The sequence below is a fragment of the Synchiropus splendidus genome, chromosome 1 (genome assembly GCF_027744825.2).
Source record: "Synchiropus splendidus isolate RoL2022-P1 chromosome 1, RoL_Sspl_1.0, whole genome shotgun sequence".
NCBI lineage: Eukaryota > Metazoa > Chordata > Actinopteri > Syngnathiformes > Callionymidae > Synchiropus > Synchiropus splendidus.
Window position 1 is genome coordinate 48,802,437 of NC_071334.1, and position 19,303 is coordinate 48,821,739.

Consider the following 19,303-nt stretch of genomic DNA (forward strand, 5'->3'; position numbering starts at 1 on the left):
GAGAAATTGACTCAAGAGCCATGTTCCCAAGCCACAGCAACCTTCCTATCTTGTGTCAGTATGTGTTTTGGATGACTAGAAATTAAATGGGCATGGCGATACTTCAAATACAGCGCAGCTACTTGACGATTGTTACCTGAACCGCAGATGTTCACATGGCAACTGAGCGTTACGTGGTTTCCACAGATGATGACACTGCGATGTCCAAGGCTAAATACCACTTTTGTTAGCCTTCCCAGCTATTCACATAGCATGGGTGAGCCCACCATGGAAACACTGTTGCTAAGACAAAGATCCTCTCAACAGCTCTAATAAAGTTTCATCCAAACCACTCGTAGTCACTTGTGTAATCTCTGTCTGCGAACGCAATGTTCCCAATCGCTGATGTGATGACAGCTACTGATGCTGTGGAACACGGTGCTTGGTGGACAATGATTCTGAAGGGTCGAATGTCAAATTCTAGCATTAAACGACCACAGACTGTTAGATGATACTGAACATCAAACACGTTCTAACACACCACAGATGGCTATTGTGTTTATCCCTTTTTTTCCGTCTAGATTTATTTCAATTTTAAATGTAAACTCTGCTCGCATATCAAAAGAGTCTCCTCAAGAGGAAATTTATTGAACTCGAGCATAGATTACAAAAAAAACATAGGTATACTCCTCCTTCTTGGTAAAATATTGAAGTTTCTTTAGTCTGACATTCGGCACAAGATTGGTGTAGCTTTTATTCCGCATTCAAAACGGCCATCATCCACAGATGCCTTCCAGCAGTAAGGATGCTCAACATTGCTCCAAAATGAAGTTCCTCCTCAACTACCTTCAAAAGATGCAGAGGTTCTACAGAAAACAAAGCCTCTCATTGTGTGGAGAACCACAGAAACTGGGATTTAATTTTTTTCATTTCACTTTTCACTCACAAGGGACTTTAAACCAACCAGTGGAGAGCGTTGTCTTTTGGCTCAGCTCTTTCTTCGCCATGACAGACCAATACAAAGCTCCCATGAAGAAGTCCATTTCCCATTCTTCCATCAATTGAAAACCAACTCTGACACTGGTTGCTGGGACCTAATTCAGATCCACAACCACATAACCAGGTTTCATGTACGTACCGGCAGCATCAGCACCGTTCCAGCAGGTCCGGGAAGGCCGTCAGCACCAGGAAGTCCAGGGCGACCAGGAGGACCCTAAGATGTTCACAGTCATCAATGAGTGATCTGTGTTGACAGAGAGGGATGCCAACACTTCACTCACCCTCTCTCCTGGATCTCCAGGGCTGCCTGGTGGGCCGGAAGCACCCGAGGGTCCGGGGAGACCCTGTTGCAAGCGGAGAAGATCTCAATGCATACGAAGGTCATATCTTCACTTGGAAAGAGTGGAAGAGTGTTTATCTAAAGCTGCGACCCTCGACATCCGTCAGGAGCAGCTATCTCCTCAAAACGCCTCTTGATAAACAATTACAGTCTGGAACATCTGGAACAGGCTTGTCTGGCTGTTGACTTACAGCTCAGACAGCTGGGGATTTTCTCAGATGAAATTACATAAACAGACGTATCAGGCAGAGAAGGGAGGACGTGGAAAAGAGGGAGTGTCCGAGATGGTGATTGACTTACAGTTGGCCCTTCAGGCCCAGGCGGACCCTCCACCAGCATTCCCTGGACACACACAAGTGGAGAGGCGGTGAGACGCCACCAGAGAGCGCAACATCTCACACACATAACTCCGGATCAAGCACGGACACGGCATTCTGGGTACTCGTCTTCGTTTTGTTGCCAAGATTTGGGGAAGATAAGTGTTAAGACGCAGCCAGACAAGCCAAGGACGGCTCAAACGGATGAGAAGATTAATGTGTGAACACATCAACGGTTCCAATTCCTCATCGTGCATAGACACTAGCTCCTGCCTGTGAAGGATTCAGAAGCTGCAAACACAAATTCAGGACTCCTCAAGTCGTCCTTCTTAAATCTTCTAAATTGGCTCCGATAAACTGCAGCGGACGATGATAGGAGTTTCAACTCAAACATCGCAGCTCCAAGACAGTTTCATCTTGCTTCTCATGAATAGTGTTCTGGAGTGCTGGGTGTCAGCTAACATGGTGTAAAAAGGAGCGCCTCCTTGTGGTTGAACTGTGCATGTGGAAGAAAAATTTGATTATTTTAAAGCTTTGGTTTCACTTTCACGCTCAGAAATTAAATAAATAAACAAATAAACTGCTGATTCAGCTATGAAGTACAGATGTGATGTCGCCGCCTTCCAGCAGCTGATTTCTTTGTTGTGGCCACATCTAGAGTTCCGCCTCTGTGTGTGTGTGTGCGGGTGTGTGTTGTTAAATGATGACATCTGGCAGAAATAACAGAAAACTCCAGGTGGTGGAGCGTCATAAAACCGCCACATTTCACGTCTCAAGTCATTTACTGTGGTGATGCTAGACATCTGTATCCTTGAATATGTGCGCAGAGATCTTCATCCATCACCCATGTACATTCACAACCCAGTTTATAAAATCACATGAGTAAGAAAAGGACCTCGGAGTGTCAGCCCACAATGCTCAGTCTGCTTCAGATTGAACAACCTTCTTCTGGTCAAATTAGCGCCAGTTTCATCTATGTTCCTCTAATACTGCTGAATAAGCATTTCCCTAGGATCGCACCGCTGTTCATTCTCGCTGTGCAATACAGGAAATGCTTCTCAATCGCTGTCTTCCTCTCCTTCATCTCCAACATTCTTGGTCCAACACTGTCTCTCTAGACTTCTCCATATGACGCACTGTATCCTACTCCTGTCCTTTCTGGTCACTCAGAACCTTTGTCTTTGACTCTTTTAACTTCTTCAAAGAGAAAAAAAGCTTCTAACATGTGTCATGACATCGTCCCCTACTGTTCGGTGAAGCTTCTAATATACGTCATGACAGCGCCCATACTGTTCTACAAAGCTTCTATTTGACCGTTGCTGCAACTCAGCCGTCTGGCATCTCCACCAGTTCCACCCCGCCCCACCCCTTCTTCGCCTCCCGACACCTCTGTCCATTTACACCAACTATTTCAACGGTTTTCTTCTGCATCTCTACTCATCCCCTGACTTTTCTGCACCCATATCTCCTCCATAGGTTGCTTGTTAAAAATGCTAACATTGATAATCGATTACTCCAACATAAAACAACTGTTAAGTTCACCTGTTGATATTTAGTGTGGACCAGCATTTTTTCTTCCCCTACTTTCGTCCGTCTTGAAATCATCCACGGGTATTTAGATCATACCCGTCCTATGTTTACTGACTCACATGGCGCTTCTCTAAATGTTTACTCAGTCGCCCTGATGGAGAGCGGAGAACTTTCCCATGAGCACAGGAAAAGGTCTGGAGAACCCAGGCAAGCAAGCTCTGGTTTTCAAATTCCCATTTAGACGTGAATGTTTGGATGTGGGCTACTTTGTTTAGATGTGGCTCGTCCATATATGTAGCGGTTATAAACATCCACTCACACGTGCACACAAGCAAAACTCATACTCACAGGCTCGATAACAGCTGGCTCTCCCTTTTGTCCCTTCTCCCCTCGGGCTCCATCCACCTCAAATTCCAAACCAGAGCAGGTGTTAAGAACGGGCATCAACGCATTGGCTTTCCATTGTCGAACCCAAAGTAGCTCACCTGGCCAATGTAGGAGTCAGTCTCTGCAGGCAGCACTTTTCCATCGTTGTCTCCATAGTCGTAGATATCGAGGTCACCATAGTCAGTGATGTCGTGCTCCGTGAAAAGGTCAGTATAGTCCCCTTCAACTGTCAAGCCCAGGTCTTTTCCAGTGGCAATAGAACCACCAGCACCAGTCCCAGCACTGGCTGATCCACCACCAGGTGCAGATCCTCCAACAGAGACAGAACCACCTCCAATGGATACAGAGCCTCCTCCAGTGGAACCACCTCCAATTGTGATGGTGGAACTGGTGCCACCTCCCAAATCAATACTGCTGCTGCTGCCTCCACCACCGAGGTGAATGGTGCTACTGCTGCTGCTGCTGCCTCCACCACCAAGGTGAATGGTGCTACTGCTGCTGCTGCTGCCTCCACCACCAAGGTGAATGGTGCTACTGCTGCTGCTGCCTCCACCACCAAGGTGAATGGTGCTACTGCTGCTGCTGCCTCCACCACCAAGGTGAATGGTGCTACTGCTGCTGCTGCCGCCTCCACCAGTCGTGTAATGTCCGTCCACATTGTAATCGTAGCCATCCTCATAGTTATCATAGTCTCCCGTGACCTATCAAATTATGGAACATGTCAATAAATGTGCAAAAAGAGAGCATCCAACATCTAAAGAAAAGCACTACAAATGAAAAGGACAATGGAAAGTGTGCTGGTGGCACTCCCATGTAGTCAATGATGTGACTCTCTTTATCCTAGCTGACCCGCTCACCCTCATCTGAGGTCCACCCCCTACTGACCAAAGGTCATCTCTCACTATATTTGGTCTCCCAAAAGACCCAGCCACCCAGGAAGTAACAGAGTAACCATACCGTCTTATTTCTTGTGATTGTTATTGATGATCCCCCTCCGCTGGTGATGACCTTCTCCACAGAACCCAATCCCAAGTCGATCTTTCCACCCACTCCCAGGTCCACATCTCCACCGGTGCCAATGTTGGTGATGGTGACTCGTCTGCCGTCGTCAATGTCGGTTTTCGCGGTTGTCTCGTCGTAGTAGGTCTCGTAGCCGTAGTCGTAGCCATCATACGGAGTGGCCTCCCCTCCGTTGGCATCCCCTCCACCAGTGGTGCTGCTTGAGGAGCTTGAGGACGAGCTGCTTGATGAACCAGAGGATGAAATGGAGGTGGAAGTGATCACTTTGCTTCCAGTGCCACCAGCACCGGTCAGGATAGCGTCGACTGCAGAAGCAATGCTGTCGCCACCTGTCACCTGGATGCAGAAGAATCACAGTTGGTATTTTGGATGACTTTGTTTCCTTCAAGTTACAAGTTACCTTTCCCTGCAAGAACAATGCAAAAAATTAATAGTGGCCGCCATGGTCCAGCCTCTATTTTGCTTTTTCAATTTTCACAGATAATCGCTCAAAGATGAATATGCCATTCCATCTCCAAGAGGCACTACAACCTTGGTTATATATTTCTGTTTACTCTGCCAGTAATGTGCATGTGATGTCTTAGGAGTCATGGAGACCTCCTGGATGCCATGAGAAACTTGTAATTTTGGTGATTCATGTTCATACATTTTGAGCCATACCAAGTTGTATGTCCTGTAAAACCAAGGATGGTCAAAGGGACCACATGGAGACTGTGAAACCCAATGAATGGAGGCAATAAAGTTCACTTCAGTTAGAAGGTTCTTCAAAAGCAAAACCCCTAGGTGGCTGCTGATGGCTCTTGCTATTGTAGTAAAGCACCTTGATTTCTTTCGTGGTCATCTCCTCGGTATCCGTCTTGCCTTCCACATCATCATAGTAAGGGTACTCATAGTAGTAGCTGTCTTCCTCTGTATTCTGTAAGAAACCACAATATGTATAACAGACTACATATTATATATTATATTATATACAACATTTTATTAAGGCAAGCCAAGTGTGTGAGTTACATCAAAACAAAGTGATGGTGATGGAGGTGACAGTCCGTTTCATTAATTCGGTTAATAGGGGTATTCTATTGATGCGTAAATCTATTAGGCATGTAAGAAAATATAGATATGCAGAAATCCTTGATTGTGCGATATTGTATTGATAGTTATGCTGAAATACAGTGGTACCTCGGTACCTTTCGAACGTCCCAGAATTCAAACAAATCGGAGTTTTGCTTCGGATTTCGAACGAAAATCCAGAACTCAAACGCCTCGGAAAAAGACGGAAAAAACATAAAGTGTGCAGACCGATCAGCTGACTCACGACGCACTTTGCTATTGTGTATAACGCAGCCTCTGTATGAAGACGTGTCCCGTTAGCTACATTTACTGACTGTTTTTTCTTCATATTGAGGTGTAAAACCTTTCCTGTCTCCGCACTGGACCGTGGTAGAGTGTCACAGGGGAGGTGCTCGCTCTTGACACCTCTGAGGCTGGAGCACACACTCCAGGGTTTGATGTCCTGTTGTCAGCTAGAGCTGGAGCCGAGGTACCACTGTATTGTGATACTTAATTGCGCGATTTCTTTTAGATGTTTTAAGTCAGCTATATTGATATTTAATACATAGAGACTTGGATATGCTGTTGCGTTTGTGACATTATTTTCTGTTCATAACAATAAACTGGTTTTCCCCCTTAAAATGATGGCTCGGCTCTTGCTAACAAAAATTACAATATGCTGCTGAAGTTACAGTATTGCAATATATCGCAATGCATTGTATCACCTCTCCTGAATCGGGATACAGATCGTATCACAAGCCACCGTATAATAATAATAAGCTCTAAATAAATGAAAATTATCAGTCCTGAACAACACTCATGTTTGCAGGTCTACGAAGTGCAAAACTGTCAATCATAATTAATTACCACCAACATCTGCGAGGCGGAAACTGCGCAACTCTGTTCCAGCTTGTTACTGCTTCACCTGTTTCCAAACGATTCATCATCCATGTTTGTTTTAAAAGGTTCAGTTGAGGAGCTTCATTTGTCTACCAGTGACACTGGTGTCAGTAACGCTGCAGCACAGGCTTGGTAAAAACACTGTCCTTAGTGTAGCAGAACAGATGGGAAGTTGTATCACTGTGCCTCTGGTGTGGCGCATCTGAGTCTGCACTGATGCTAGCACCACCAAGGCGTAGCTCGTACAGATGTGAATCACGAAGAAATGTTTTACAAGTTGGATACTTACATATTCGTCAGTGTTTGGGTCCTGGTTCTGGGGCTGGTCGGGCATTGGCACCTCACAGTCCGGGCTGTAGTGCTCACAGTAGTCATAGGCCGCGCGATGGTCTGCTACAATCATTAGCTGCTGGATGTCTCCCTGGAAACGAAGAGGAAGTGGTGAGTCTCTCTGGACACCAGCGAGGCATGTCAACAAACAAACACGGAATACTTGCTGACCCACAAGGAGAGAATGACAAGAACCATGTCAACAAATTGATGTGAAGGAAAATCTGGGTCCACAAATGCAGAACAGGCGTTTTTAAAGTAGGTCATAATTTGGAGGATGACTACATGATGAAAAACTTCTTCCAAGGGCCCAAGAGTGTCATTTCTCGTCGGAGAGAAGGATGGAACAAGTGACGATAATGAGAGAAAGAAGGTCCTGCTGCGTCTGAGAACTTACAGCTACCTTTTAAGACTTGGTTTAACTTAACTGCGTTGGTACGTAGCCTCATGTAAAGCTAAACTTGTAAATGCACACCATATTTATCTGCAAAAAAATAGCATAAACAGAAAACCTTAACTCAGTTGCTAAGAAGGAGAAGACTTCAGAAGGACTCGTGTGAATTATTATTATTCAAATAAGGGCATTATTTAATGGATAAACAAAAGAGAATGCTGTGCCGAAAGAGTAGTTCAAGTCAAAACATGACTTCACTGCTAATTCAGCAATTTTGACTCCAAATTGTTGCTCTGCATTTTAGCGACATTCACTGGGTTACTCTCGAGTAGTGATGACTCAGCAACATTCCTCTGATACACACACACGCACACACACACAAACAAGATGACTGAGCATTTCCCTATTGTCGTCGATCTGCGCGGGACAGGAAGGATTTCGCCTCGCGGCTGACGAACGAGTCGTCTTGGCCTGTTTAACCTGGAGGAACAAGAGTGGACCTGCAGCTGACCCAAGTCTATTCAGCCGAGGTGAAGTGGAGACCGCGCAGGAGCTCAGCAGAGATTGATAGTGGAAAGAGAGAGAAAAAAACAGCAGAGAAAGAACAAGAGAGAGAGAGAGAGTGAGGGAGAGAAAAAGGCTCGGAAGGATCCCCGGGCTATCTGGGGAGCAGGGTGTGAGCGTCGCCACACAGGCAACATATGGCACCGAACATGTCCTGCTCACATGTCACATTTGTCCGACGGTGTTTTAACTATCCAGCTGGAGTTTTTAAGCTCAACAAACAAACGGATCACAGTTACTGACAGGAACCACTCCCTGTTTTCATCCTGGCTCATCTGGCTCTGTCTTAAAACTCCACACAGGGATTGTAGTCAACTAAGACTCCTGATCCTTCCACTCAAAAGCAGGAAGTCTCCGGTTCAATCCAGTTGTATAACAGGACTCAGACTCTTCTCCTTTACAAATTGCCCAGATAGTGTCAGAAAAAAGAGTCGTTCATTCGTCTTTCATTTTCAGGGTCCCAGCTACTTGGGGCAAGACACATAACTGCTGTGCAAGCAAATGGTGTGGAGTGGAGGGCAGAAATCAAAAGAACTGTTCTTCACTATGGTCCTTTTCAAAGTCTGCGAAATGTGAGCAGAAATGCTACACTGCATGTAATGGATCGGAGACAATGCTGCATCACGTGGGGAGGTGCACATCATACAAATGTCAAATGTAATTACAACAAATGAGAGGAGATTGACATAAATATTAATTTTACCAAGAGGCAAAACACACACTGACAGACAACCACTCACACGCAATTGGTCACATTCAACAAGCCATTCTGTGACATTTATTGAAAATATTCTCACTAAAATTATTAAAAATGTCCAGACCCAAACGGTCGGTGAAACAAAAACCTTCTACATGTGTGGAATCTCTCTTAAGAAGCTCAGTCATCCTGGAGAGATCTGAAGAAGAACCACTGCTCTTCCAAGAGAAGCCAGTCGAAGTGGCATCTGGTGAGGAAGGACTCGCTCAAAGGACAGGATGGATGGGTGGATGGAGCCGCTTCTCCACAGATGTGGACCCAAAAATGAGTCTCAGCTCTTCGGAAGAATTGAACTTCACAATCCAAACCAGACTGAAGACTTCAGTGAAGGATGAACAAATTTGAAGAGTAAAAAGATGTGTAAAGTTGTAGGGTTGGCTGATCGCTGTCTGATTCATGTGTTTTAACAACATTTTTATCTAGAAAATGTAGTCGAAATAATATTTTTTATTTATATAATTGTAAAGAAAGAATGAGTCAATAAGTCAGAGCAAAAAGAAATAAGCCATACAAGATTATTAAATAACACATTTTGAAAAACAGAAGGAATATTAATAATTATGAATTGAAGCTATAATAATCATGATAATCACAATAATGTGTTAATCTTCAACCTTCTTCACCCTCCAGCTACTAAACGCCGGCTGTTCTGTCTGCGTCCAGGCGAGGGCAGGAGAGGGCTCTGCTGAGCACCTGACAGTTCGTGGTATCGCTACTGAAATCACGACTCCAGCGAGAGGAGCAGCTGAGGGCGTTGTTCTCCTCGCGAGCTCAAATATTTGAGGCATGAGGTGAACAAAAGAGCATTGATGAGAGCCTGAAGGTGATGTCAGGCCTGCAGGAGGACAATTCATCAAGCATTAAACTTAGATTTAAACCTCTCGCTGTGCGTTGCTAGCCATCCGCAGAGGTCAGAAGCAGACCATCACAACTGGTCGAAAGAATCCAAATGCTTCAGGACGCTAAACTCATGCTGCTGTAATAGTTCTCTACTAACTTGTGTATGGGGCAATATTGCAGCCACCAATTTTTTATCGATGTATTTTCCAATTTAGATCTTTTTATATTCATCGTCTTTCTGAATTTCACTCACATTTATTTAGTATACATTTGCATGGTGGTGTTTATTTTCATAGGGAGGTATTTACATTTATGTTCTTCTGATTCATCCGGCCATCAACTTCCAAATATACGGATAACTTTAATAAACAGGATGCAATAGCAAGTGAAGCAAGATGACTACCTCTTCAGCTCTTTTACTGACCAACCCGTCCACAACCCGAGCCACAGCTCGGGCAGGAAACCGCTGGACTGTCATCATCTCTGCGCTCATCGGTCAGCAGGAGAAATGGCACCACATGGCAGAACTGCCGGAGGTCTGGCTGCATTTCAAAGGTGAGCTGCCTTACAAAACGTATTTACACTGTCGCCCCAGAACGCAGAGGAAGCCATGCATCTCACGCAGCCAGCTGAGAGCGGCACTTTTCCCAGTGCCTGGACTTTCTCCAAGTTTGACCTCAAAATCCAAACAACATGATGCAGAATAGCCATCGCTGCCCGAGGGGCCAGAGTGGCTGCCCGCGACAAGCTTAAGGACGTTTGGGATGAGCAGTTCCACCCTGAGGGCTCTTTCACCTCGATGTGCAGTTCTCAACACGCTCAACTCTGATCAATTGGTCCTTCCTTTTGTTTAAAACAAAAAGCACTGCGACACAGACACGTTTCACACCAACAAAAAGCGAACAGCATCTTCAATTCCATCTCTTTTCCAGCGCACTCCTCCAGCCTTTAACAGCTTCATCTCCTCGCAATGCAGGCGACCATATTTCCTGCTCTCCCAGTTTGTTGGAACCCGAACCCCCTCACCTTTAAGACGTTTGGTTTGGCCATTTGCTTCATGAAAAAAAAAATGCTGACACAGAGAAAGAGAGTGGCTGAAACATCTGTTAGCAGAATTCTCCAAATTATGGAAACTCCATCTTCCCCGGGGCTGCTGCCGTCCACATCCTCCTCTGGGGGCTGCAATGTATGAAGCTAGTGTGTTCCGACGCCAAAGCGTGACATCAACTTAAGAGGAATTAGGGTTTTACACGCTAGTAGTTCGACACTACTTACCAACACAGTTATTACGTCGCCGTGTTACTAATCTCTTCTCCAATTCAGTGGGTGACAGAGGGTTTGAATAGTGATGGAGTTAGAACTTCCATGCCCTGAGAATTGAGATGTCTTTACTGCGAGGATATGGCCCCAAACATGTGCCCATGGCCATGTCTTGCTAGCCCTAAACATCTAGAGGCGGTGATCAAGTGGGAGGAAGCCCCAGGGCAGACCGAGAGACACTGAAGAGATCAGGTCGCTCCGTTGCCCTCAGTATTAAACCAGAAGAGCTGGAGAAGGTCTGAGGAGAATGTTGTCAAGGCTAGTTGACCAACAGCAGCTGCCCCTGCTACTTGACCTGAGACAAGTGGAAATGATGGATGACTGGATGCCATCCTCCAGTCACCATTGAGGGAATGGAGACAGGAATTTTGAAATGCTAACTTAGCAAAATTGACATTCATTTTTGTCAGACTGTTTTAACAAGCATGTTTTAACATATTAATATTGCAAGGATGCCGCTTTTCAAATATCAATGAAACGTTGTGGGTTGCAAATGAGCTCATAAGGTGTTCGAATATCTCCCTCACTCACTCTTGCTCCCCATTTATGTTGCCAACATTGATTTCCTTCTTTATCTAATGTTTCAGTGGATTCATATTTTAAAAGTGCCCAATTAAAAAGCATAGGCTTGTTGCCCAGGTGAGTTTCAGATGATTTTGCAGGGACACATCTATTTAGCATCCACTGGTTCCGACACCTGTAATGGAAGTTTATGTTCCAAAAAAATTAAAGAGAGATTGCATAAACTCACAAGGTGTTGAACCGTGAAACCATTAAAACTTTCCCTAAGCTCAAAAAAAAAGAACATAAAATGAGGAATTTCGACAGGAAGTGCAGGTTCATTAGATGGCTATATATATAAACTTTAAACTTTCTTTCTCAGTGAAAATCATGTCTCAGCGGAGCCTTTTCTGAGGTCTTGGGCCTATCCGCCTTTGATGCCTTTGCATCTATCTTCCACTATCTGATCGAGACTTTGCTTCTTTGTCTCCAGGTTTGGATTTCAATGTTAAACCTCAGCAAATAGTTCCATCAACCACATAGTTTCTAGACCAAACAGCTCGGTGACAAAGGTGGAACTCCGGGAACTGCTATTTACACAGCTCCACCATGGCTCCAGTCTCCCCTGTGGATTTTCCTCTGCGAGTGAGGGGCTGGTGTTTTTTTTCTCAGTGAAATCTATCTAACTGCAGCTGGCAGACATTTCATTTACTCTGTGGTATGTTCCTAACTGAATTTAGACACCGGTCGACCATTGACTCAGCAACTCGACATTAAAATTCGGATTCAATGCTGCACTTTAACACGACTGCACTTTGCAGGACGGTCATCCATAGAGCCATTCTCTTCCGGTCCGTCCAGCTCAGGCCATAGAGGTACCAGTCAAGGAGTTTATTTTCCCTAAGAAACAGCTCTTCCAAGGGAACATCAAGGTGCTCCCAAGTCGACTGGGAGACATACTCACTCCCCAGGGCCTCCTCCTGGTTTCACGTTCATCCAAACAAAAGACCACCTCAACTGCCATCTCTTGAAGTGGAGGAGGTGCAGCTCTACTTTGAGGCTCTCCTGGATGATTCAGCTTCACCTCACATCATAGGGACCATTCAGAAAGCCAAGCCTAGATTTGTATCACAATATGTGTTCACCGTTGAGTCACAAATGTGTTTATATGTCTGTAAGATACAACCACACCTGTTGTAACTTTCCAAAGACGTAGATGATAATGTTTGAGATTGTGTAAAATTTCAGAGGCGTGCCAAAACCTCTTTTTCCACCTCTGTAAATGCACCGCATAACAGGTGTCAACCAGGGGGTTGTTTGGGCTAGAAGGCCGATAGGGGAAACCCTGTACACAGAGTATGAAGACTGAATGTAACCTCAACTCAACACGAAGTTGGTCCCATTTGTGTACTGGTCTTTTGCAACAGCACATTCCAAAAGTTAAAACAGCGCATGAACACACATAAATTGGTGGTAGCTTTTCCATCGGTGGGTGTGTCGTATTCAACAGTGATGTCAGTAAAATGTAGCGCGCAAACACACACACACTACATACACCCTCGTAGCATGCTTGATGATTCAGTGAAAACAACTGCTATCAGTTGGGCTGTCAATAGATTTTTCAGTTTTTTCATCTCAATTAATCGCACTAAAGATGAGTTAACTCCCCACTAATGGAAAATTAATCCCAAATTTTGTATCCGTTCTAAATGTGCCTTAAAGGAAAATGCTATCAACACCAGCGAGGGCAATAACACTTTCCTCATGCAAGCATTTGTTTATTCCTACAGACACTGTCAAGGTCATTCTTTAGAATAACCTCAGAGGCACTGAAGAGGCTCAGCAAAATGCTAACATCGTTAGCATTATTGGTCACTTACGTGTTGACACCTAGCTAGTGCCACACTCAACAGAAATCAACACTCACTTACATGAGTCAAATTCTCCAACTCGCGGTCATAAAAACAGTATATGGAATCTGCCACACAACAACTATGATGTACATATTTAAATCCCTCGACCAGGATCACAAATGAGCTGAAATTTATCTATCTATCTATCAATGAGTCACGTCCACCACCGACGCTAATCACTGTCCCGACAGTGAGATGCGGCTTCTTCTTACATTCTCCCCACATTTACCTTTATTGGCTTCACTGGCAGCACAAGCTGCTGTGGAAACATTTGAGAGAGCAGCACCTGACCACAGAGTCCATGTCAGCCACCGGACCACAAACCACTTCAGTCCACACAACTGGACTTGAGAAAGCAGACTCTTAAGGGACTAGAGTCAGCTGTAAATTCTGCCGAGTCAGTTACTTCTGCAGGATATGTATACATTCAACCAACCACCATACAGCTGCCAAAATCACGTCTTAGATCACATCGAAGTCTTCTCCCAGTGTCTCCTCTGCATTTACCAAGCATTCACCTGCTAAATATTTACCTCAACACTTAGCCATAAACTTCATTTGCGTTTCGAACAACTTACTCACCACCCATCCATCTTCCACAGATGTCATCTGACCTTTAGAGCTAGTTTCCATTAAAGTATCTACCTACCTACGTAACCCCTACCTACATTCTCGAGAACCTACCTCCCTACCTACCTACAGGATACATCTACCAACCAACTTCATATCTACATACCAGCTTGCTACCGACCCATTTATGAAGTAGGGGCCTACAATTATATCAACACAACATAACTGCTGCGTACCCTCCTACGTACCCATTATGGTTGGTGCCTACCATGTTACCTTCCAAACAACCCATTCATCATGATCAAGAAAGAGTTTCAGAGCTCAGTCAAGACCAGTTCAGTTGATCAAAAACCTTCTACTTTTCAGACAAATCCAGCCGACCCAGTTAGACAGAGAGACCATGAGAGGAGCAGACTGAACTGTGAAATAGAGTCAGGGGGGAGAGCTCCGGGCGCAGAGTATAATTTGGAAACTATGTGGCATATTTTCCATTTTGTGAACTCATTGGAGCCTGTCCTGGCTCCTAACTGGCAGACACACAGCAAGAGGGCTGCAAATATCTCACTAAACGTCCCTTCATTCCCACGGTAAGTGCCTGTCTGCAGGCCAGCTGGGTCGCATGTAGTCATCTCGCTATCACCTGCATCTTGAGGCGTGTCTAGCTGCAGTGGCCAAAACAGTGGACAACGTGTCATGGTTTAGGAATTCATCCCAGCATTGAACAGTAAATCTCTGGCCTCGTACAAAGGCACACTGAGGTAGCTCAATGTAGCTCCCCACTGGGTCCCCAAAAGTATTAAAGACATAAACCAGTACCACCGAGGAACCTCCCTCAAGAGCAACCACTCTGTGTCCATTGCTCTGAACCTTCATTGGTGGATGTCTACTGAGCCATCTCTTGGTTTTGTGACACAGACGCTACGTAGTGCTCCCGTTTCAAGTTTTCCTATCGACATATCTACCTGGCTTTCAATCCAGCGTAATTACATATGAATATAGATTAAACTCCCACCAAACATTGATCGCCCAACCTGCCATCAGACCACAGCATCACTGTTGCCTTACGATCGCACACCCTACCTCAAATAGTATCAACCTACCAACCATTTATCCCTCAACCTAAATGTCTACTGCTACCTATATCTAACAAGTACCATCCAGCCTCTCACATGGTAGCTGCTCACACTACCCACAAACCCACCTGCCTAACTAACAAGAACCGTAATCTAATGTCGTAATGTCTGGAGGAAAAAAACGTCTATTACTGTATATGGATTTGTACAGGCTAAAGAGCGTGATGCTGCCAAATATTGAGCATCGTCACATCAAAGCGATGAAATCACAGGCGTTTTATTGACCTCTCCCGGAGGACCGGAGACGAGATGCAGGACCGGCTATGGTGTCGGAACTTCAGACACGTGGGCGAAAACAGTGAATTTTGCGCTCTTTAATGTCAATAAAAGATGTGAGGAGTTGATGATTCAAGTTCAGAGCATTGCCATTGTTTGCTTCATGAATCAGTCTCCATGCTGGACCCCGTTTCCAAAACCAGTTCCATGCATTTTTAAGCCAGGTGCACCACTGACCTTTCTACAGCGCAAACAGCACCACTGCACCTGCGACTTATAGACCACTGCGACATATGTATGAACAAGATCTATTTTCCTTCCTCCTTTCCGTGTTATAGTCGGTACTTCCCAACCCTCCAAGCACCTGCTTCCTGACCAGTGTAGCAGCTACCTTTTCAGGTGGTGTAGCCTAACGTAGCCATTTCATCACTAGATAGCACAAGTCCATCACAGTCAGTCTGGCTCTCTGCTGCACAGCACTCTCACTCTAACTTTAGGCCGTTTTCCAAAACCTAGCAACTGGACATGTACACAAATGTGAGCTCAAGATAACGCTTACTTTTTAAAACAGTACTGGGCAGATCTCTGACTATTGGGTTTCAGACTTGGACTTTGGACTTTCACAGAAGAAATCTTAGCTTGCAACAAGAACTCTCTACTGGACTCTAATGACTCAGGGAGCATGGGACCCATCAGTTGTGTTTGGACGCAAGTGATGTCATCGTCCCTTATTGTCTGATGTGGCAGAGCACCCGCGGGGCTAAAGGTCCTCTGGCTCGGCATCAGTCATATCAGTCAGCCTCTGTTCCTAATTATTACGGAGGGCTTCGGCCTCACACACTAATCCTCCTTTAAACAAGCACAACGATGGCGGGACAAAGACGACAGTATTCCCCTCGTCGACGTGTGTGTGTGTCTTGAAAAGCCACTAATATCATCACAAAAGCTCTTTCTAGGCGCAGTCTATATCCACAAGGTACAGCAGAATATTAACAGGTGCTACGGTCAGACAAACACAGATTTACATTTGAAAAGTACATAGATGTGAATGGAGGAATTAACAAATTCTTACACTGAAGTTGACGCAAGAAGTACATTAAATGATCACAAGAAATGTCGCATCAGCTCCCAAAATATTAATATTTTCAAGGATATACTTTCATCACTTTTGAGATCATACATTAGTGTAAAAAACTAAAATAATGAAGTTAGTGTATACATACTGTTATATATGTTATGTATATTCGCTACACTTTTTATTATTGATTGTTTTTAACTTTTGATATAAATATTACATTTTGTTAATATTTATATTGAGGAATGTTTTTAACATATATTTTTTCTTTGCCAGAACCACAAGGAAATCCAAGGAGAACTTCCTATGCACAAGAAGTTTTCGAGGAGCAACTCACCTCAAAGACTTCTTCGTCAAGTATTCTCGTTCCGAACACGATAATTCCTTTGGTGTCGATGATGGGGTGGCGGCTGCGGAGCAACTTCAGGGGGGGCTTCTTTTTACAGTCCAGGATGAGGGTGATGGTCTGTTTGTGGACACTGATGGCCACTCGGTGCCACCTAGAGGACAGCGAGACATTGACAATCTATTATGGATTTAACCAACTGAATCTGTCCAGACTTTCTGATGACGCAACTGTCACTTGAGTGGATTTTACATTGAACCCTCAACCTACTTTCCGTCTGCCAGGTTGATTCCTCTGAACAGTGGGTAGTCCTCAGGGCTGGGTTGGCCGGTGTGATCCTCATACAGGAAGACTGGGGAGCGTCCCACTTCCATTCCCAGTTGCTGGATTCCCTGTTCATTGTAGAATGACAGCAGGAAGGACTGGCTGCCCTTTTTCGGCTTCACCGTGGCCATGATGGAAAAGTCCTCTGGGAAAACATCACCTGGCAGAGGGAGAAAGGGAAGTCAAAACCTAGCTTAAGAGTCTGAGGTTCAGGGGAGGTGTATGTAAACCTCCTGGTCACATCCACGAGTAAACATCATGGTGTCACTCCACTTTGCAACATTTATGCTTGAAAAATAAAAATGATGAAACCCGGTTTCTCATGGTCTTGATGATGCTTGAGGAATATCATTGAGCTGTTTAAAAGAGTGCAAATGAGAATCAGCAGGAGCTTAACAACAAAAACATGTGATCCAAAGAGACGTGTAAAACGATCTCACACTCCCTCTCTTCCTCCCTTCCTCTTCCTCTCCCACCGGTGATGGATCCACCAGATGCCGAGACGTTCCGATGGAATTTGGGGTTTCTTTTCACTCCGATGAAAACAGCAGTTGATAATCAGGTTTCATGAGGACGGAGACGGACTAACTGTCCTCCGGCTACACCAGTTCGAGCTCCGGAACATCTGCGGGACACATTTGGGTTTTCTCCCTCTGGGACCCCTGAACGCGGGACGGAATTCTCGAAAGACAAAAAAGGTTTCAGAGGAGCCGACTGTTGAAAGTTCTCAGAACTAAACGGGGTCCAGCATGGAGACTGACTCATGAACCAAACTGGACAATGGACACCCCGTCTCCAGTCCAGGAGATCCATATATTAGCCACGTTGTTGTTGCAGGATTCAGACTGCGAGAAAATGTTTTTTTTTTTATACTTATATTACGGAACAATCTTCTTATAAAAACATTTAGGCATAAAGTTATCTTTCCAATTTGGCTTCTTGACTTGACAATTTTCCTGTTTTTTTTTACATTGATTTTCTATTGTTGCATATGAAGTCACTGTATATGTATCTTCTACTTTCTGTTCATATGCTCACGGAATTTTTTTTTTCTATTTCAATTATCACCTAAAATGTACTTATTTCATTTGTGTAACTGATTGTTTTAAAGGATACACACAAACAATAGAATTATTTTCGAATACAAGCACATTGTAGTCTTCATATTGACATAAGGCTTTTATTAATTAAAATGGAATATAATGTGGGATACAAAATGTTCATTCATTCATCTTTCAGCCATAAGCCTCCATGATTGAGTGGTTTGGAATATTTCACCCATATTACTTTTTCTGTACACAAATTCCTCATTTACATTATGAATTGCTTAGAAACTGTGTGTGATGATCAATAAACATTCTTTTGTTTGTTTTTCTGGGGGAGGGAAATAAAATACCATCTTGGTTTTATATGTATACATATATTTCTTATATGGACTATTTAAAAAATATTCAATTAAATAGTATCACCCATCAGTCCACCAGACATTGATATTGGCAGCTTGAAAGAAATGAGACAGACAAAAATAGAAAAAAATGGCAGTAAAAGAGCAGAAGAATGTTAAGAAGGCTCTTTTGTCTGCTGCTCCACAGGACATGGCAAGGTGGGGAAGGGGACAGGGAGGTGGGGGGGATGGGGAGCTCAGGTTTCTCAGGAATGGTCCGAAACTGTTTCTTCAGACCACCAGATGAGAGATACCTCATTCCTCATGTGTCTGGAATGGAAACGTCGCGGAGCCAGACGCTCGGGGATTTAAACCACCTTCAGTTTCAGACTAAAAATGAACAACAAACCCAGACGTGGCGGCCCACGACACTCCAGCTTCTAAAAACAGCAATTAAAGAGAGTTTGACAAACGAGTCTGACTCGCACGACACCTCGCGTCTGCTGCCGGGTCATTTTTTCATGACTCAGAGAAGTGTGAAAAAGGAAGTCCATCCTTTTGGATCCTGGAGAGTATTGATCGGGGTATCGGGTCTGGAGGTTCTGACACTAGAACATATTTCTGATTAAAATATGGAGACAGTCAAAACTCCCACTGGAGGTCAGGTCTGGAACTGATTCTTTTTTTGGATGCACACGCTCATTAAATCACCCACAATCCTTGGTTCGGCCCCCAAAATACATTGTAGACTGCAAATTATATTACAAAAGTTGGGCGTTGTCTTTACTGTCCAGGTGGACAAGGTTAGTTGTTGAGAAAAGTGTATATATATATACATCTAGATAGATAGATAGATAGATATAAATATAGATTTTACTTATTTGTATTTTATTAAGACTTTTTTCTTTCTTGGTGTTTTCTTGGTGTTTCAGTCATATATATATATATATATATATATATATATATATATATATTTATATATATATATATAGATAGATAGATAGATAGATAGATAGATGGATGGACGGACGGACGGACGGACAGACAGATAGATAGATAGATAGATAGATAGATAGATAGATAGATAGACAGATAGATAGATAGATAGATAGATAGA

The 19,303-nt window shown here is 44.0% G+C and overlaps 1 protein-coding gene across 3 annotated transcripts in view; it reads right to left on the minus strand.

The window, feature by feature from the left end:
- Positions 1 to 19,303, minus strand: part of col5a1 (procollagen, type V, alpha 1) — a 77,524-nt gene that overhangs the window by 33,542 nt on the left and 24,679 nt on the right. For all 3 annotated transcript variants that reach the window (XM_053856844.1, XM_053856836.1, XM_053856828.1), the window contains exons 3-12: positions 16,749 to 16,962; positions 16,470 to 16,632; positions 6,809 to 6,940; positions 5,393 to 5,488; positions 4,510 to 4,908; positions 3,651 to 4,253; positions 3,514 to 3,570; positions 1,619 to 1,660; positions 1,260 to 1,322; positions 1,118 to 1,192 (exon numbers count right to left, since the gene is read on the minus strand). In XM_053856844.1, the coding sequence (XP_053712819.1) occupies positions 1,118 to 1,192; positions 1,260 to 1,322; positions 1,619 to 1,660; positions 3,514 to 3,570; positions 3,651 to 4,253; positions 4,510 to 4,908; positions 5,393 to 5,488; positions 6,809 to 6,940; positions 16,470 to 16,632; positions 16,749 to 16,962 (1,844 nt within the window). The remainder of the gene's footprint in view (positions 1 to 1,117; positions 1,193 to 1,259; positions 1,323 to 1,618; positions 1,661 to 3,513; positions 3,571 to 3,650; positions 4,254 to 4,509; positions 4,909 to 5,392; positions 5,489 to 6,808; positions 6,941 to 16,469; positions 16,633 to 16,748; positions 16,963 to 19,303) is intronic.